The sequence below is a fragment of the Xenopus tropicalis genome, chromosome 5 (genome assembly GCF_000004195.4).
Source record: "Xenopus tropicalis strain Nigerian chromosome 5, UCB_Xtro_10.0, whole genome shotgun sequence".
NCBI lineage: Eukaryota > Metazoa > Chordata > Amphibia > Anura > Pipidae > Xenopus > Xenopus tropicalis.
The window spans coordinates 141,954,065-141,975,483 of record NC_030681.2 but is presented as its reverse complement, the minus strand read 5'-3'; the positions used below and the strand labels follow the sequence as shown (position 1 = coordinate 141,975,483).

Below are 21,419 nucleotides of genomic sequence, written 5' to 3'. Positions count from 1 at the left end.
ACTGTACAGCGCTGCGTACATAAGTAGCACTTTATAAATAAAGATATAAAACCTGAGCGCCATCCAGGTTTTTGATTTGACACCAAGGCTACTGAACTGATTATGTAAGAGATCTTGTCCTCCTGGATATACTTAGAAAACAATCTTTTCTTCATAACGGCACAAAATTGTCCCGATCTTTCCACTTTTTTTATCAGAAACATCAGCCTTGGGAAGAAGTAATAAAGCCAAGTGGATGTACAAAAAATAGTAAAGGGTTAAAGGCACCTAAGCCAATCAGGCAGGGGTTCCAGGAGTTTATAAAAGATCTATACAATGGGTTTGGGGCAGTGATGTCACCTCTGCTTATTAGCTGAAGGCAACGAGACAGCTGTGAAGGATGAGGTCTAATTTGTGCTGAAGGCTGGGAAGTCGGAACAGAGGGCTTTCTTGGTGGAAGTAAAGGAGGAGCATTTTTTGGTGTTTGGTTCCAGCACCCTGGCTGGGGAGATGAAGCTTTCCATTGGGTAGGGGATCTGCAGTTTTATACGGTTTATAAAAATATGTAAAAACTTAATCCTGTGGTAGAGTTTAAAGGGGATATAAACCCCAAAATTAAATGGAGAGGTTGCTTTACATAGTAATTACACTTGTAAATAACTTTAAAATTGTAAACACGTGAATATTGTAACATTGTTTAGAACTCTACTGTCTTTGATTTGGGGACTTTTAAAGGGCATGTAAACCCAAAAAATAAATCTATTGGATCCTTCTGTAGAAAAGCTGAACTTTTTTTTCTGTGTGTTTTGTATTTATTTTTCAGACTATTCTCGCTTGTAGGAATATTAGTCTCTTCCATTATGGGACAGCAAAGACCCGGCAGTGGTATGTTCCAATATGTCTGCAGGTTGCCAGTTTAATTATGATCCAGTCCAAGTTTGCTTGCGTTTGTTCTTTACAAGTTTGGGCTAAGTGCCATGCTACATAACTCTCCGATAGAAGAAAAGTGTTGCACAGAAAACAAAGAACTTATTTATGTAGCATGTCCAGCCAGCTAGCTACTGCAGCAGAAATAGGTTCCATTGTTTCCTATGGGACATGCCACACTGCTAACCGGAAACCTGAAAAGTAGTCTTCTATACTCATTCCTGTGGCAAGGCTTTTAAAGAGAAAATGCATTCTGGTTATCAGTGGCTTGTTTTCAATTTACTCTGACGCAGACATAGTGCATAGCTTACTGCTTGCATACAATAGCCATATGGCTACAAGCTGTTATGCTGCTTAGGCATTCTCCATAGATCGCTATGATCAGAACAGGCCACTACAACACTAAATCAGAACAGTCTTTGACTGCTGAGGGGACAGTTGCTCTATTTTAGACCGTATAGAGAGTCGGTGGCCTTCAATTGTTTGTGGGAGTTTCACAACAGCTGCAGGATAAACATCAATTTGATTGTAGGGACCAATAGGGTTAAATAGTTCCTATGGCTTTAAATCCCTACAGGTTCAGTTCCCTTATTTGCTGGGCGGAAGGGAATATATCTAAGTAGGTTCATTAACGTATGTGTGCTATTGGCTAGCCGGTATGGTGACCACTTCCTGCCTCACTTTGGTATAGTGCTGGGAAAGGCGTGGCACCTTCCTGTTTGCTTCCACTTCAGAAACAGGGTGGGTGGGTGTTGCTGTGAGCATGGGCCCAGGCCCAGTTAAAGTTGGGGAACAGGGCCCCGTGAATGAGGCATTAGATAGTAGCTCCCATAATAGTACCCTCTCTAGGGGTGTAAGGCAGTTAGGGCTGAGCTGCAGTTCTGAGGTATCCCCCCAAGGCCATATTGCCCGTAGTGTAGGGATCCCAGTGACTAGGGAATCAGGATAGAGAATTCCCTGAAGGATCCACTATGGGGTGGGGCAGAGGGGAAGTGAGATTCCTGCCAGTCTGTACTCAGGGGAGTGTCAGTCTGTATTACACTCTGTATGTGGTGTTGCCTGTACCACTGGCCCCTGAGCAGCTGTATTGTGAGTAAACCCTGTGGGGGTTCATAAACACTTGTTGTTTTGTTGTTTGCAAGAACCTTTGGCCCCCTCTGTTTTTATTTTTCTGCATAGCAGCAAGAGAGGTGTAGTTGCACAACACCCTTATCTTCCTCTTCCACTTAGTGAAGGCCCATTCTGGGTGAGAGTACAATGTAACCCATGTTCTACTGGTACTAGTCCGGGATGGCAGCTATTGGGCTGAAATAGAGGTTACAGGATTCGTTTACCAACACTGGGAAAATTTGCACTTTGCAACCAATAAAAGGTTTGACTTCACTGTTCTGCCTGTTACTGATTTCTTTCTATGTGTTATTGCCCAGGTGGCACAATACACTGTTTAAATCTAATTGCTGATTGGTTGCTATGTGCAACATCACTGGTGATATTGGCTTACTTTAATAAATATGAGTGTATAATGCCCTTTGTGCCTCTGTCTGTCAGAGGCAGGTATGTTATAATGGCCAAGTCTAATCAACTTTTCAATTGGTATACAATATTTTTATAGTTTTTAAAATATTTGCCTCCTTCTAACTCCAGCTTTTAAATGAGGGTAACTGACCCCAGTAGCCATAAAACTACCAATCTCTGCTACAATTGTATTGGTATTACTACTTTTTATTAACTATTTAGGCCCTACTATTCATATTTGCTCTTTTATTCAAACTACTCTCTGGTTGCCAAGGTATTGTGGACCCCAACAACCAGATAGCTGCTGAAATTCCAAACTGGGGAGTTGCTGAACAAAAATAAAAAAATAAAGACCAATTGCAAATTGTCTCAGAATATTACTCTCTACATCACAATAAAAGTTAACTCAATGGTGAACAACCCCTTTAAAGATACATTCCCTATTTGTCCTAACCTAAAGTCATCCCTTGTCTCATTGGGGTTTGGCACTAGAGGTCATTGTTTTAGGGTCTTTTGATGGGCAATCATGGCTACTCCAGTATATGAAAATAAATATAAAAACTAAATATAAATATAAAACCTAAGTATACAAATTGCTGCCTGGTTGCTAAGGAAAGTGCCTTTATCAACTAAACAGCAGTTAAAAATCTTTCAAGCCTCAAAACCAAATAAAATGAAAAATGGGCAGTTTGCTGAGAAGGGTAGCAACCTGTAGTTTTATAGGAACATGAGAGGGGTGACTATGGCAATATAATGTTACACAGGATTAGATGACCCCTTTGGCAGAAGGACTCTCCATAGACTTTAATAACAGTCCCCTAGGGGCCATAAATAAGTTCCCCTGAGAACACTCCTGTGTTGATATTTACATATATAATAATTTTCTGTGTAGTAAGCTATGTCCCATAGTGTCTGAATGGACATAGAATATGAATTCTGATGTAAAAACAGATACAGGTATAGGACCCGTTATCCAGAATGCTCAGGACCAAGGGTATTCCGGATAAGGGGTCTTTCCGTAATTTGGATCTTCATACCTTAAGTCTACTAAAAAATCAATAAAACATTAATTAAATCCAGTAGGATTGTTTTGCATCCAATAAGGATTAATTATATCTTAGATGGGATCAAATACAAGGTCCTGTTTTATTATTACAGAGAAAAAGGAAATCAATTTTAAAAATCCTAATTATTTGATTATAATGGAGTCTATGGGAGACAGGCTTTCCGTAATTCGGAGCTTTCTGGATAATGGGTTTCCGGATAAGGGGTCCGATACCTGTAGCAGCACTGGTTGGTTTTTCAGCAAGCAAGCTACTTAATAAATATATATATATATATTTTATTATTATTATAATGTGCACACTTAACGAAGGTTAAAATTGCACAGAAAGGATCACTACCAAACCAGTAAGCCTGTTTGATGTTAATTAAGAATATACATTTTTGTTTTTCAATTCCACACTTGTCTTTCCCAGCTGATTTCATTGTTTCCACCTGCAAGAGGTCCCTTCTGCAACTTGATTTGCCATCTGAATATGTTCTCAATAAGAATGTAACGTTTACAGCTATTGGTAAGTATGGGATTTGCAGATTGGCATCCATCGGCACTTCTGTTCTCCCGACTGTAAGTACCTCTGTGCTTGTCCATGTTCCCCATTCCTATATGAGAGAACAGAAGGATTGAAGGCTGGGTGGAGGAGTAGGGGTAGAATGAAGGAATGTAAACAAAGGGAAATGAAGAAGAGAATGAGGGTACAGAGTCATAAGATTACACAGGCAAATAGAGGGGCCTGTGACCTTAAGTTTTCTGTTGGGGCCCAGACTCACCAGTCAAACACCAATGATAAGCAACACTTATCCAAACATTCTGCTCTGCTCATAACCCCTAGTAAATAAGTGCTGTTTGATTTATTTCTTAAAAAAATTGCTTCCCTTGTTTAATAAAACTGATCTAATAAAATTATACCTTATAAAATGTAATTTAAAAAAGATTTAACCAACAAGAATCTTCTTGAATATCATTCTTTTTCTACTTGGTAGACCAGTATGGAAGCTCCTATGCTATTGGAGATCAGTTGGCCATACAGTGCGGATATAGAACATCACCTGACTTATGGGGAAACATTACCTTTAGGGCCTCTCTCCTGAGTTGCTTCGCTCAGATTTTGGTATGTTGCCTCCGTTTACTTTCTCCGGGCTTGCTTTCGCGTCTAGGTGGGCTCAGCATGTGTTCTGCATTCTGTAGGATGACCAATCCACCATCACACTAAGAATCGATATTTTCCCGACCTGGGATAAGAGTGCGTCTGTAAGTTACCTGAAGCAGGTTACCTGCCCCTATGCATGGGATGCCCGTGAAATCCTGTGTGAAATGAACTACATGGAGGTAAAGTAGCACCAAAAGTTCTTTTGATCTGAGGGCACATTTTATGGGGGTTTTTTAATTAACATTTATGTTATGTAGTAATGGGGCCATGTTGATCCCCAGACTGGGAGTTATGGGTTACTAGATAAGAGGAACATTGTAGCTATTGCTATATAATCCTCTTACCACCTTGCCTCCAGGCTTCACTATGCACCTTATCTGTAATTAATAAAGGTGGCGTGATTTGGTGACCCAATACATGGCCAGACTGGATAAAGACTGACCTGCAAATATACAGTAAATGTGAAATGATAAACCATGGTCGTCTAATCGTTCTCTTTAGGTCTCCGTAAGACGCAAGATCCCAATGATTGCTGAAAGTGCCCTCCAGGATGAGCCAGAGGACTGGGTCGCTGCCTTTCCAGAGGTATACAGGACCAAACTTAAATGACATATTTTTTAAATTGTAGACAAGGTTGGAACCAGACATGTCCATAGGACCTGCCTAACTTCTAGCTGATCCATTAAAACATCTGTTTTAATGGATTTTTGTCTCCAGTAAACTCCATCTGACTCTAAGATGGGGATGGGACAAGGCCCTGGATTAACCCTGTACTAAACCACTTCAGGACAAGAATTCCACACATTCTGTTTTTAGATTTGCTACAATAGTGCAAGCTACAAAACTATATTCTGCAGAAAGCTTTACCATACCTGAGTAAACGGCCATAGAACTCCCTTTGTTTAAGATAGCAGCTGCCATTTTAGCTTGGTCCCGAGCATTCTGGATAACAGGTCTCGTATGTATACTATGAAGGCGTCGGCTCAGCAGCTCTTTGAAGCCCAAGAGTGTCAGTGACTCTAGTGTCATATTTATTTGTTTTGGGTTAAGATCACCTAGAAATGTACTTGAACTTGAATTGCTATAGGCTCCCCATATTTTGAATAGAAAGTTCTATATGTAGCCCATAATTGGCTAAAGTTTATGATGGCCATACATGGGTGGGTATTTCTGGGCTCTTAAGAATACCTGTTTGTCTATATATGTGAGGGTCTTGGATGGCCAGACCATTATAGACAGGGTCGGACTGGGGGGTGAAGGGCCCATCAGGGCTCCCGCCCTAGGGACCCTGCAGGTGCCCCTGCTGGCCGCTTTCCCTACCCCTCCCCCGCAGGGGCCCCCCTAACCCCCTCACAGGGCCACCTACCCAACATTCTCCCCCAAGCGCATTAATTTAACACGTCGGGGAGGAGCGGTCGGGCAGGGTGAGTGCCGGCAAGGGTCGGGTCTGGGCTGCTGGGGCCCACCGGGATTTTCCCGGTGTCGCGGCAGCCCAGTCCTACCCTGATTATAGAAGTCTTCCAGATTGCATTTGGCCACTATGACTGACAATCCAGTTGGCCAGTATTTACCATTGATGCATATCAAAGGTAAAAAAAGACCCAGAAATAATAGGAGCCACACGTCTCTAGGCAGTCCAGCCAATCGGCATGCAAGCCAGCCCAGTGGGGCAGGTGGTGTTGTACAGTAATAAAGAGAATCTCTTTTGTATATTAAAATGGACACCTATGACTTCTATTGTTTAAATGTCAATGACTTTGTTTCAGGGGATTCCCAGTACCCTACATTTGGATCACTAGGTGGAAAGTATTTTTTACAGTTTAGACCTTGTGATTGGATAGTTAAGCTGCCCTGCTCACCGCCGTTCCCTTTACATTTCAGGCAGTGGCCGGGCTTGTGTCCATCTGGCAAGTGGTGTTCCACCTGCCGTCGACCCGAAAAGCAATGCTGGTCAGGGATGCTCAAAAGATTGGCTATGGCATAAATATAACTGAATCGAGAATGCTGCTACGGTCTCCATACAAAACTGCAGAAACGCAACTTCTAAATGTAAGAAAATTCACAAGTCTTTTAGAGGGTTCTGGGAGTTGGAGTTCAACGATAGTTGGAGGGTCACAGTAATTCCTAATTACATATTTACACTAAGGCCCCAACCTCCCTGACTTTCCCTTTTCTCCTATGTTCTATTACTACAAATGAGTACTTTATACTTGCCGCCAGTGGCGTATATACCATGAATGTCACACTAATAACGTTACTTATTTCCCCCTAAGATTGGAGGTGTGAACTTTTCTTCTGTGAGATCCACAATATTGTACAAACAGCGCTGGCTAATCCTTATGATTGATGCGGCTGTGGCCTGCCCAGTTGGTAAGTCCTTCACCAACCCATGCACAAATACTGCTCATTCATTAATATAAAGGTAGGTCACCTTTAAAGGGGATCTTAACCCAAATAAATGAATTAATAATATACTCACTGGTCCTCTGAGCACTTTTTTAAATTTACATGAATCAATTTTTAGTGGTTTCTGAGATATAGGCAGTTTTAAACTGCAATTATTAGGCCTGCAGCTCAACAGCTCTCTTTGAAGATCAGCAGCAACCCTAACTCTCCATGCCTTTTCTATGGATGTGTATTGGGTCGTAAAAGTGCTCCGGAACACCCTGAGAAAGCTTACAGTACTTTGTTTAGGCTTTAGATCCCCTTGATAACGTTTAGCATGTTATAAAACGTTCTATTCAGCTTTTTGACTGCTCTTTTATATTTTTTATAGTTTAATTATTTGCCTTCCTCTTCTGTCAGCTTTCAGATGGGGATAACTGACGCCAATAGAAAAACTACAGCTATAATGTACTTGTTACTTATCTTTTCATTCAGGCCCTCTCCTATTCATCTTCCAGTCTTTTTCATTGAAATCAATTCCTGGCTGTTAGAGTAAATTAGGCCGTAGCATCCAGACAGCAACTAGAATCTCACACTGGGAAGCTGCTGAAAAACCATAAATAACCAATTGCAAACTCTATTAAAAATGTCACTATCTGCATCAGGGATCCCTAGTACTTGAACTTGTAGACACAATTTTGTTTGAGATACCGGTCTTGAGATCCTTGGCTCAGATGGCTAATACGGAATCTTCCCTGCAGATGATGTGAAGTTTACAAAGCAATTGATTACATGGTCTGTGCCCAAAGTCATCTTGCCCCTACTGATTGGTGCTAGCCGTCTCAAGAACAGCCGCATTGCATTTGGCGTTGACCTCCGCACTCTGAACAGCGCTGAAATTGCCAATAGAAAATATGGGTTGGTTGACAACTACCTTGATACTACGGTTACTGTGCCAGTAGGTGCCCAAGGTGGCTATTATAAGGTGAGAGTAAAATCAAGTAGAAGACTTGAGTTATCATGGGTGATAAAGGCCGCCAACAAGTGTTTTATGGCTACAACTTGTGTTACAACTTGTGTATAATGTCTCTATGCCAAGCAAATTCTGCAGCTTCGATATTCTTCATCAATCCTTAAGTACTTTACCTGTGACTTCCAAACTATTGCGGTCTTCTTTCAAGTGCACAGCAGCACCCAGTCATTGTCTTGTGGGTGCATCAGAATAGCAAAAAGACTGTTTTGTGGATGTGTGTTGTCACATGTCTAGGTATGGTGCTTGCTTTTGTAGTTCAGGTATGACATTAGTTGCCCCTAGTAGGCATCGTCCTTATTAACAGGTCAGTTTGATAGGATGTTCAATAAGGGGTCAGGAGAAAAAACCATTCTGTCTCTGGAGTCTCAAAGTTTAGTATCTGTCCCCAGAATATAAGTTATGTGGGATGTACAATGAGAGGTAAACCTATTATAGAAAAGGCTGTTTTCATCAGATGCCAATTGCAATACTGTTCGATGTTCATTAGTCTCCCTAGTACGGAAGTGAATTTTTCAGACATGTAGGCATTAATATCTATGTACTTGTAGTCTTTCCTATTTGGCATATCTAAAATAACCTAAAAATGTTTTTTTCTTTAGCCTTTATTGTCCATAGGGGTCTTGGGCTGTTAATGCTACTGGCATATATATCCAGCTGGTCAATAATTTTACTATAAAGGTGCTTGTCAAAGGATTCAGCAGACCATAGTCGACTGTAGGAACAGTTAAGTCCAGCAGCTTATCTGTCAGTATTTTCAATGTACATGCTCTGCTTATGAGTGTATCAAGGGAAAGACTCTGTTGGACGGTTAAGAGTAGGCCTAAGCAGCTATGGATTGGCCTTTTATTGTGTTTAATTTATGTGTCTATTTTTTTTGGTCCCATTTTCAGAGCCATGTATCCAATGGAAATTATGGCATTACATACAGCATCAATGTGTTCCTTGAACACGAGTGGGACGACAGTATGTGGGGTGTAACCAAACACACTATCATTAAAGAAATCACTACACCCTTTGATGCGCAGCCTCCTCTCATAATAAATGGTTTGTAAGAAAATATCAATACTTTTGCTCAACATAATTATTTTTCTGCTAATATGTCTTTTATTCTTGTAGGGACCATTCCAACAACAAAAACATTCAACGTAACCATTGGTCCGTTCCTTCCTGACGTTCAGCTGATAAATGTAACTGTTGGGACTGAAACGCTGACAATACCACAACTGGCGGCAAGGAACTACAACTTAACGACGATAACGTATCCAAATGGAAGTGTCGCCTACAGGATAACTGTTCCTTTTTCTGATAAGAACGTAAAGATAGAGGTAATGCATGGTCTGTTATATTTCCAGCTGTTCAAATACAACTATGGCTAACACCATGATATGTTTCAGTATATTGGTGAAACCACAAGAGCTTACGTCCTCATCGTTACCTTTGGATTTAAGATCATTCCAAATAATGAGACCTTCACCTGTACGACAACTATTGTTTCAATGGTTCAGGATGCTGGTAAGGACTAAATATTCACATCTGTGATAGGACTGGGTCTACTCCATACCGGCTTGTAGTGTTTGTCCCTATATAGAAACCCATATTCTAATTGTAATATGCCAACCAAAGTCAATTTCCTGTTGCTATTGGTTACTAGACCAGGAAAGTGTGTTCATATTACTAGATCAGGGTGCAAACATGGTTACATTTGGGTAAGGCTATTGCGTCCCTTAAAAAAAAATCTTGGATATCTCTCAAATTGCAATCAGGCTGCCCCTCCAGGTGGGTGTTCTAGACTTGTTTCTAAATTTTCAAGTGCACCCTATTTTAAGACCTTCCAAAACAGGGGCCAAAAACGCTGGATTAGAGGGCCCAGCCTAAGGCTAATGGCTCACATAGGGGGCATATTTATTAGGGTTTCAGCCAAATTCACCAGTGAGTTAAAATCTCATTGCTGATTCGTTGCTATGGGCAACATCATTGGTGATGATGGCTTAAACACTATAATAAAAATGCTCCATTAGTAGGATATGGGCTGAATGCTTATCTCCTATCACAAATGTTCTTTAAACACAAACAATTCCATGTTATAATTAACTGTACTTTGTTCAGGCACTCTTGTTTCAGAATGACTAGTTTTTCACTGACATATCTATGTGTTTAATAGTGTTACCTGAACCTTCCGGATACTGCGATCAGAACGCACTGAACGTGATTGTTAAACGTGGGAATGTGGATACAAATTGGGTTCCTTTTGTAAAAAACACCCTGTTGACTCCAGGAACTGCCCAGACTAGTGGATTAGTGTTCACGGCTAATAGCACCCATTACACAATCACAGCAAATCGATATTCAGACAGTGTCATGTATGAGGTAAGGTTGCAATGGGGAGTAAATAGCGCAACTTGGGATTTAAATTGTGCAACTGAAGTGTCCAACAGCCAACTCAATGTAACTGAGATTAAGTTCTAGGCATTGAGATTTCATTGTGCATTAATGCACAGAACTTGTCTTGTATTTTGTTTATTGCAGACCAAGTGGCTCTGCATCCATCCAAAGCCAATATGGCTGGTTGGTTACATGTTCATTTGTTTATCCACACATGTGGTCTGACTAGATGTCCTGGTTGACATGAGTAAGCGACAGGATCTGTCAATATAAATCCTATGCTGGCTCACAATTTACAGGCCACTCAACCTCTCTTTTATATGATTAGTACTTGGGGACCTTACAGCTGACCCCTGAAGTGAGCACCATATTGGCTCTATATAATTTGCTAGTTGTGCATTGCCAATTACCATTCTGCTGGATAGAAAAGCAAAGTGAATACTTAAATGTTCTGCAGAACCTTGCATGGATTAAAGGGCTAGTGGATGCCTTTTTACTTTATCCCGGTTATCTGAACATGCCATGTTGTCTATAAGCTTCTTCAAAACCTTGACTTGTAAGTTTCATAAGGTCAATTTGGTTATTTTTTTTTTAACCTTTTTGGTTTTATAGGATACCAGTAACTCTGGAATGATTGTGACACTCCCCTTAACACTTGTTGATAGTTCCAATGGAAATCCCATGTCTACGTTTTCTGTTTCGTGCAGTTACCCTACTGAAAAGCTTATAGGTAAATTAAGAAATATTCCTTTTTGCATGGAGTTAAGACAATGTCTATAACATCCATTGTTTTGTGCCACCCGCTTTCTTTAAAGACTGCTTTGCCAATGGGACCATTGCTGTTACTGTACTAAAACTCTCTACTGTACCGGACATGGAGCTTTCTCAGCTTGTACTGAGGGACAAATCATGTAGGCCTGTCTTCTACACATCCAGCGCCGCAAAATTTGTGTTTCCTGTGAATGCCTGCCTCACCACAAGAAAGGTAATGTTGGGATTGTGAAATTTGTTGGTTTGTATTTGTTGTCATCCTTTTAAATACTCTGTATTTTTGTAGTTCACCCAAACTATGATGATTTATGAAAACGACGTCTACTATTACAGACCTGGAGTGACCGAGGCTGCCTTCAAGTAAGTGATAGCTTGTTCTAGACCAGCCAAGGCCTATGCAACTACGATCAAGCCCACACATGGCCTACAATTGACTGCTGTAATTCTTCAAATGCTGTAGTAACAGGTTTGATGTTGTCAACTATACCTTCTAACAGGCTTCACGTTGCTTGTAACTACACAACAAATGAAACCTTGATTCTTCAGTATGGGTTTGAAACTCCACCAACACCAAGCGCTCAGTCAGCATTTGGCACCATTGAATTGGTTTTACGACTAAGCAAAGGTAAGACTCTCTATTGCTTTTAAGCATTGCTAGTACTTGGCAGAAGCTGCCTGACCTTTACTTTTTGAGATGTGATGAAATTTGTGTTTTACCCCAACCGACCGCTACAGACAGCAGCTACTCTACCTTCTATGGCGATTCAGAATACCCTGTTGTAAAGTACTTGATGGATCCCTTGTACTTTGAAGTTGAACTCCTTTATAGCGTGGACCCCCAGCTAGAACTCTTTTTGGATAACTGCTGGGCTACAGCTTCCCCTGATAAAACCAGCTTTCCAAAGTGGGATGTTGTAGTCAACAGGTAAGAAGCCCAACATCTTCGGACACCTTTTCATACAGAGTGAAGGGGAGGCAAAGTACATTGAACCAGTTAGAACCATGAAGACTAGGCCAACAGCAAATCCTTCAGAAATAATACAAATGGTAATCTGCTCAATGTTTTGCTGATGGAAGGGGTTCTCCAAATAATACATCCTCAACAAAAGAATTGTTCAAATACCAACTAATTTCAAATTACAAACTTTGATGCACTTGAGCTAAAGATCAACTTCGTGGGCAAAAATTAGTTAAAATAGGACAGAATATGGATGCATCATGAAAAAAAAAACCTTGAACTCAATATATAGTAAAAAAAAAAAAGGGGGGGGGGGACGTTGTGCTAACCAGTTTAAACTTTAAAGCATTAGACAGGGTTGCAATTAGGATGTGGCCAAACTAAATCTGTCACCCCCCGGTCTAGTCCTATACTCTTATCTGGTTCATTAAGAATTCTACTGCTTCATTATACATTTTACACAGGGATTGAGTTTTGCCTGTAACTTACTTGCTTTCAAGGTTAAAAATCAAACGGTTGCCCTTTTATTGGCTCCACTGGGATCACCTGACTGTAGCTGGGGATGGGAGCTAGAACATGGAGATGGCCACTGCTCCTATATAAACCTATAGCTTAAATGGAAAGGTTGTGCTTATCACTAAATTTAATCCAATAGGTGGGGTGCAATGAGGCTGTGACCACAAAATTCATTTAAGTTAATGGGACTAAACAAAACCCTGTTTTTGATGCAAAGAAGTAATCGGTTCTACTATGTCTATGAAGATTTTCATTCATCCAGGTCATGGTATATCTAGTATAAATAAATCTAAAGCAACTGGACTTGCTATGTAATCATTGAAGACGTTTCACCACTCATCCAAGCAGTTCTACTGTTTTATAAATATATTCAGATTCTTCCTCCTACTGAAATAAAATTTGAAGGTTTGGTTTTATTTGACAGAAGAACTTGGGGAAATTTAGGGACCATTATTAACAGAAAACCTCTGCCTTCATTTGTAATGGGGAAACAATTAAACTATAAATATCTCTCGTTCCCCCGCGTTGTGTGTTTTCCCTACAGAAAGCTTTATTTCCTCCTCCCACAGCTGTGAATTTATCGAGACCTTCCAGACCATATTTCATCCGGTGGTTGCAGACTCCAGGGTCAAATACCCCAGTCACCTTAAGCGGTTTGAAGTGAAGATGTTTACCTTTATGAATGCAGGCCGGGCCTACTTGGGAGAGGTGACAGACCAGTTCTCAGGTTTTTGGCTCCTGTGGGTTTGAATTCTTGAGCCTTAAGAACAATATTAAATAGTGAGGGCATCACAGACCAGCTGTTAGTGGCATGCTGGCTACAAATATTGGCTATACTGACAGTTGTCCAAGTGGCAAGGCTGAACAATTTTGTTTAGGTATATTATATCATCAGTAGCTTGGTGCCTACTGCTCTTAGACAGGAACATATATTTTTCTTTATTGAATGTTCCATCATTTTCAAGAAGCTGGAGTTAAAATGCCAGTCTGATTTATTCCATCTACAGAAATGAACCTATGTCAATATAACCCTGTGCAGCTAAAGATCTGGGGGGTAGTAAAAGTGTTTGTGTTCTCTCCCACAGATCTACTTTCACTGCAGTGTGATCATTTGCAATGCTGTACAGTTATATTCTGATCCCTTATGCACGAAATCTTGCATCCCAGCTAGGCAGAGAAGCGGTGAGTTAACCCATGTGTTTTCATAGGCATGCTTGCAGCCATTATAGAAAGGTATTGAGAGTATTATTACTGAAGAAAGGGTTACTGCAGTGTTTCAAAGGTATCTTGTACCAGCCAATCCCATATTTGCTATCATGAGTCAAGTGACTTTTGGTAATTGAATATAGCTGGCTCTATCCCAGCAATATTGATAGGAAGTTCTTTTATTTCCAGTGACTCCCCCGAGTTTTCATAGACTGTGATCTCATTGGATCTGTTGTCTAATGGCGACAGTCGTCCTATCAGAAGTGAAAGGAGCCCCCACTCATGCAGATGTTTACCAATCTCTAAAAGCAGATCTCATTAGAGCCATTGGTTTTTTTTTTTCCAAACCAGGGAGGAGTGCCGAACTTGACACAGACAGACATCAGTACGTCTCTTCTGGTGCTTTGCTACTAAAATCTGATGTACCATCAAGCTTTAGAAAATGTAAGAAATGTTGGTTTTGATCACTTGGGTGACTGAATGGGAGTAGGAGAAATGATGATGTTGTACAAAATGTACAGTCCCCTTTTCATTGCTGTTTTACACAGAATAGCCTTGGGGGGCACATTTTTATATAGACTGGATATGATCTTAATTATATGGAGCTTTATCTGCTTGCTGGAGACCAATTGTGGGTGGGAAGAGGTTGGATTCAGAGGACAACATAGTCCATGTGCTAATCTACAGCACCAGTCCAGGCTCTGGCAAAGTAGTAAGACTTCTGCAGTTCTGACTGTTTTTTCCCTTTTCCTTATAGATTGAATATCCCGTCCCAACTTTGACCTCCCAGATGTCTATTTTATTAAAAGTGCGCATTTTTTGTTAATTATAACTAACTGACTCCTTGGTTTATTCTGCTGGAGACTGGAGGATGCTAAAACGGACTGAGCTTTTAAGGGAGCCTCCCTCAGCAACCACTCACAGCTACAGTTTAATAGACAGACTGTAAAAAAATGGCAGTTTTGACGGAAAATATAACTAACTGTAGCTTTAATAAAGGTGTAGGCTTCCTCTGACCATTGATCTTGCCTGGTGCCTCCTAAATTCTGTTAGTTTGGTTGCTCGACATAACATCTAGCTTCACTTGGCCTCTTTTTGATGTGACAAAGGCTAAAGGTCCCCATACACATTAAGATTCGCTCGCTTGGTGAGATTGCCAAGCTAGCGGATCTTCACCTGATATCCCCACCTACAGGTGGGTGATATCGGGGAGCGTGTAGGCTAATTCGACCGCTTGGCCCTGGGGCCAAACAATCTAATTATATTGGCGGCAATGGGGCAGTCTGTTCGGGGACCGCATCAACGAGCCGATGCGGTCCCAGATCCGAATAGATTTTCTAACCTGCTCGATCGAGATCTGCCCTATTTCAGGCCAGATATCGGTCAGGCAGGCCCATCAGTAGTGCCCATACACGGGCCGATAAGCTGCTGAATCGGTCTAAGGGACCCATAGCGGCAGCTAGAATTGGTATGTGTATGGGGACCTTTAGAACCAACCATTAATTAGAGCTTTAACATCGTAAGTCTTAATAAAGAAGGTAGGAGAATGTGGGGGAGGAGCCACTATGGGAAACACAAAAAAAGTAGTTACTGGTGCAAAGGTTCCTAGGACATGCCTATGGCAGCTGATATGCAGTTAAATAATGAGGGCAAACATGTTCGTACAATGGGTTGTTAGTTTTTGAAAATATTTCAAAATGAGAAAGAGCCCTGAATCTTAAAATAATTGTGTTTTTCTTTTTTTTTTTTTTATCTCCCTACCTGATACTCTTGCACTCTTTATATAATGTGCCCCTTTGTGAAAATTATATAATACATGAGCCATAAAGATCCTGTAAAATATATATGGTGCTCAATGAGGCCATCATTTGTAACTAGGGCTAAGTCACTGGTCAAACTCATGTATTCTAAATAAATTATAATATAACAATATAACTAGGGATGCACCAAACTCACTTTTTTGGGTGCAGCCGAACCCACCCTGACTGCTTCAGCCGAATCCCGAACCAAATCGGAATTACTAATTACAACAACAAAACATTTGTAAAGCGCTTTTCTCCCATGGGACCCAATTAGGATTGGAAGGGGTAAAAATTGGCGCGCGGCAAAAAAAATTTTTCCCCTGACCATTTAACCTTTTCCGAATGCTAACTGGCATATGCTACTTAGGATATTTATACCTTGTTAAATATCAGATTAGAAGTTACCTTGAAGTTCCATAACAAGTATAAAAGTACCCTGCAGCCTTTGGCTTTATGGTCATGGAACTCTTTAGTAACTTTATATATACATGAGCCCCATAAATATATTTTATTCTTATAAATGCTCATCATTTACAGTTGGTGCCTAGTAATTTAATCTGGTCACGTGATTTAACATTTTTAAGCACCATATCAAGAAAGGAAAGCTTTTATGGTTTTGAATTTCCATATACAATATGGGGAATGTTACTCCCTACAAAAACTGCAGGGGGAGTGTTCTTTCACAGTGTGATTGTTAAGCAGCTCTCTAGCCAAAGGTGAACTACAACTACCTGCAGTGGTGCTATTGTAGCTCAATGCAAATTGGAAGCCTGCCTGTTCTGTCTATCCTATAATTGGAGTGATGGCAGCTGTCAGAGAATGTAGGGTTAAACATTCCTACCTTGTATCCTTATGCAGTTTAGATGGGGGTACACTATGCTTTTATGGCTCATAAATGATATCATAGCAGTAACATTTTTATAATCTAGTGAATTGAATAGAGGGGGTCTCTGAGCGCCCGTGCACAGCATTCGTATTAGCCTGAATAGTGAGGAATTCTCCCATCCTATAGCTCATGTACTCAGTGTTCTACACATCGTGTAATGGCTGGTAATAAAAGGCACAGACTCACTTCCTTTCTGAGTTTGCTACGAGGGGTCTAAAAATAACATCCTAGCAGATGAAACAAGTTGCCATAAATGCCCCCACATCAAGTGCAGCCAGGCGTTAACATAACACTGCCCTTTCTGTTTATAGGGGGACACTTGCCAGGTCCGTGTTTTGGAATCTTCAGGTTATTTACATTTACTGTCGGCTCATATAAAAGCAAAGGTGAATCTAATTGGAACCAGATGCAAGTGCTGGATGGGGAGGTTTCCTCATCTGTATAAGAAAAAAAACCTTCATTAATCCCCTTTCCAACGTCCAGGTTGGCTAGCTGCCCTAATGTCTACACCCCAATTGGGGAATGTGAGCAGGGTGTTAATATGGCGACCAAAGAACATACAGAACATGCATACAGGGGTCCAAACCAACCCCAAAAGTAGGGTTGCCACCTAGCTGGTAAAAATGTTGCTTGATACTAATGTTATTAATATGAAAGACAACAAAAACTACAGGGAGGCTAGTATTTTTTTTGGTTTTGTTTCCGGGTCAGGGAGTATCCCTACAAGAGAAGCCCAAGTGTGTTTTCGGAGGGGAAACCGCTGGTTTTGCTTCCGGGTCAGGGAGTATCCCTATACCCGTTTGCAAAATAATTTAGTGATGGAGAATTGCAAAATTTTGCTGTGAATCCATTTGCTCATTGCTACCCAGAACATCAATCCATAACATTTATGAAAAAGCACAAGTTTCCATTCATACAGAACCTCTATTACAGAAAAAAGGGAATCATTTAACCATGAAATAAACCCAATAGGCCTGTTCTGCCCCAATAAGGGGTAATTATATCTTAGTTGGGATCAAGTACAGGTACTGTTTTATTATTACAGAGAAAAGGGAATCATTTAACCATGAAATAAACCCAATAGGGCTGTTCTGCCCCCAATAAGGGGTAATTATATCTTAGTTGGGATCAAGTACAGGTACTGTTTTATTATTACAGAGAAAAGGGAATCATTTAACCATTAAATAAACCCAATAGGGCTGTTCTGCCCCCAATAAGGGGTAATTATATCTTAGTTGGGATCAAGTACAGGTACTGTTTTATTATTACAGAGAAAAGGGAATCATTTAACCATGAAATAAACCCAATAGGGCTGTTCTGCCCCCAATAAGGGGTAATTATATCTTAGTTGGGATCAAGTACAGGTACTGTTTTATTATTACAGAGAAAAGGGAATCATTTAACCATGAAATAAACCCAATAGGGCTGTTCTGCCCCCAATAAGGGGTAATTATATCTTAGTTGGGATCAAGTACAGGTACTGTTTTATTATTACAGGGAAAAGGGAATCATTTAACCATTAAATAAACCCAATAGGGCTGTTCTGCCCCCAATAAGGGGTAATTATATCTTAGTTGGGATCAAGTACAGGTACTATTTTATTATTACAGAGAAAAGGGAATCATTTAACCATGAAATAAACCCAATAGGGCTGTTCTGCCCCCAATAAGGGGTAATTATATCTTAGGATCAACCTCCCCTTGATCCTTCCACATAGCGAAGCCCAAACTGTATGTTAGAGACCAATGTTCCTCATTCTCTATAGTAGGGGTCCCCAACCTTTCTTACTCATGAGCCACAGTCAAATGTAAAAAGACTTGGGGAGCAACACAAGCACCATAAAAGTTCATGGAGGAGCCAAATAAGGGCTGTGATTGGCTATTAGGGGCCTCTATGCACCCTATCAGCTTACAGGGGCTTTATTTGGTAGGAAATCTTTTTTTTTTTTTATTCAACCAAAACTTGCCCCCAAGTCAGGAATTCAAAAATAACTCCCTGGTTTGGGGGCACTGAGAGCAACACCCAAGGGGTTGGGAAGCAACATGTTGCCCTGAGCCACTGGTTGGGGATCACTGCTCTATTGCCATTCTAGCTGGTCATTGACTGTTTTACAGCCAAAAAGGGGTTACAGTGATATATATATATGTATGTATGTTTGTATATCTTTATTTATAAAGCGCTACTTATGTACGCAGCACTGTACAGTAGAATAGATTAATACAAACAGGAGGTATTAAGATAATAGATAAATACAAAGTATAACAATAAATACAAAATAAATACAGTTGCAATAAGATAAGAGTCTAAGACACAAGAGGAGGTCCCTGCCCCGTAGAGCTTACAATCTAGAGGGGAGGGTAACTTACAGACACAAATAGGCAAATATAAGTGCTGTAGGTCACAGTTTGTGACAATACAATATATATGAATATATGAATAAGACGTGAAAACTATCAAGGTACCAGTAGGCTGCCACCTTGGTTTTCCAGAGACAACTCCACAATGCAGCATATTGGCATTGTAGTGCAGTAGCAGGAGGGAATATTTAGACTGTATTATATATTTGGACTATGGTCTGTACAAGTCAATGTTATCCCATAATTCTAGATTGCTTCTATACATTTCTGTACTTTTGTAAAGAATAGTTGTCGATAGTTTAATAGTAGCACATTCCTGGTGTACTTAGTGGCTTTAAATAAACACAAATAGGCTCAAATCCTCTTTAAATCCAGCCATGAGATATATCCCACAGTGGCACAAAGAAAGGAGATCAAAGCCCAGAGCCATGCCGAGGATAAACTCTGCAAGTGTCATTCTTCCCTCATTTCACTCAATTAGCAGCCACCAGTTGTATATCTAACTACCAACCTGAGTGACAAGAGCTACAACACAACCCTGTGTACTCATAACATGCTAACCAGGACACTGACTGATTAGGGTTCTTAATCAATTACTTAATCCCACCCTACTGTGGCAGATATTACCCAGATATTAACCCCAGTTCTCATTAAAGCTGTACACATCTATTCTCCAGTATAAAACAAGAAAATGATGGATCGAGGGTGGGTGCAGAGAAGGGTGACATGGTTAATAAAATGAATGAAAGGATCTCACTTATGAAGGAGAAGATGTGCTTAATGGGGGATTTATAAATGAAGAAATCTTAGGATCATCTGTCTGCCTGTCTGTCCACTGTTAGATGGTGTATAATGGGAACAATAGCTGGAGAGCCACCAATTGAAGGCCATTGATTTACATCAGGAGCTTTTTGGCATCTGGGGCTCAAGTCCCTCTTTTTTCTGGTTCACATTTATTTATCTGAACAACAAAATCATCTGAACCATCCTCCAAACATTGCTATGAGTAGACCTATTGCTTAGCAAACTACTTTTGGCTGGTCACTATTCTCACCAATTAAGTATTTCCTAATGAATGATAATTTTCCTAATGACTGAATATTTACTAGCTTCTGCCACCTAAGTAGGGCTGCCACCTGGCCAGTTTTGACCTAGACTTCCTGCTTTTCAAAAGGGCTGTTTGGGTCAAAACTGCCAGCCGGGTTTTCCCAGTTTGGAAAACTGAGCAGGACTCTGAGACTGATGTGGCATTCCCAATGTCATAGCCCAACCCTCGTAACATCACCACCCCACCCCCATGACATCACCAGCCTCCCCCCCTGCCCAGAGATAGGAATGGCCAAAAATGCAACCCTACACCTAAGTTGAGGGCCACATCAGTTTGGTCACTGGGTTAGGAACAGTGACGTAACAATATATACAGCAGATCCTGCGGATCGTGGGGTCTGCTGTACCTTAGTGCCCCCTCCCCACCCCCTCTTCTACCTTAAGTATAGTGGCACGGCCAGGACTGGGAGGGGGTTCCTGGAGGTGCTGGACTCTGTAGGTTGGCCCAACATGACCAAGTTACGCCACTGGCTAGGAAATGGCTCACATAGCAGGCCACTGTGCAGACAAATAGGTAGAAGAAATCATGATGATCTTCTAATAACCTGCTAATTGCGGTTAATGAAATAGCTTATAGTCACTTCTCATCCAATCATCTAAACCAGCACTAAGCCAGTTATAGCTTATATAGCATGTTAGGGGACCAGATTCAATTAAAATGATAATGTCATATAGTAAAGTTTATGAAGCCTCTGAGCAGATTGGGGGCCATACAAATCCTTTGGGGCATATCTGGCCCGCGGGCCTCCAGTCGGACATCCCTGATCTAAACCATTCCATAGATGCCTCATTGTGATTCCTGCCGCCTATTATTACGGAAAACACATCAATACTGCAAAAAAATTTCATCTGTTTTCAGATTCTCTTTTCTAAAATAAATTGGTAGCTGTGACATAGAGACTGCATATAAATGTCCCCCCTAATGCATGGACAAGCCTAACTATAAATTATTTAAAATGTTAAATATTGAGTTCTGCCCGCACATCTGTTTAATAGGCAATAGATTTTGTTGTCTTTCTAATAAAAAACAGCATCCATATTAATATTGCAACATAATATAATATAAATGTTATTTTCAATCTGTGTGTGGCAGTTGGGAAGGTGCCGGTGGCAATATAGTGTATGATGCAGGCCGAGCAATCATTTGTTTGCAGTCACTCCATATTACGCTGGGGCTAGGGTTGCCACCTGGCCGGTAAGAATTACAATTGATGCCAATGTTATTAATAGGGGGAAAAAGATAAAAACACAGGCTGGTATTTTTTTCCAGAAGAGTTAGCAGTTGTAGTTGTCTCAATGGGGTTAATATTTTTGTTATACTATAACCTATACTGGCGCCATCTCACCTGTTTACACTGATGTCCTACTCTGCACTTACGTTATTA

The 21,419-nt window shown here is 40.7% G+C and overlaps 1 protein-coding gene across 1 annotated transcript; it reads left to right on the top strand.

Annotated features, from left to right (window-relative positions):
- The first annotated feature begins 357 nt into the window (after positions 1-357).
- On the top strand, positions 358-14,903 carry zpax (egg envelope component ZPAX). The gene is given in 29 exon segments (NM_203520.1): positions 358-506; positions 803-864; positions 3,900-3,995; positions 4,465-4,592; positions 4,670-4,810; positions 5,133-5,216; positions 6,513-6,680; positions 6,905-7,001; positions 7,778-8,001; positions 8,940-9,093; positions 9,166-9,374; positions 9,444-9,561; positions 10,211-10,416; positions 11,044-11,061; positions 11,064-11,087; positions 11,090-11,113; positions 11,116-11,138; positions 11,141-11,148; positions 11,150-11,161; positions 11,247-11,416; positions 11,489-11,562; positions 11,700-11,827; positions 11,938-12,092; positions 12,094-12,112; positions 12,115-12,127; positions 13,246-13,384; positions 13,762-13,858; positions 14,234-14,326; positions 14,640-14,903. Coding segments are annotated over 29 exon segments (2,706 nt in total). The 5' UTR covers positions 358-489; the 3' UTR covers positions 14,645-14,903.
- The last annotated feature ends 6,516 nt before the right edge of the window (positions 14,904-21,419 follow it).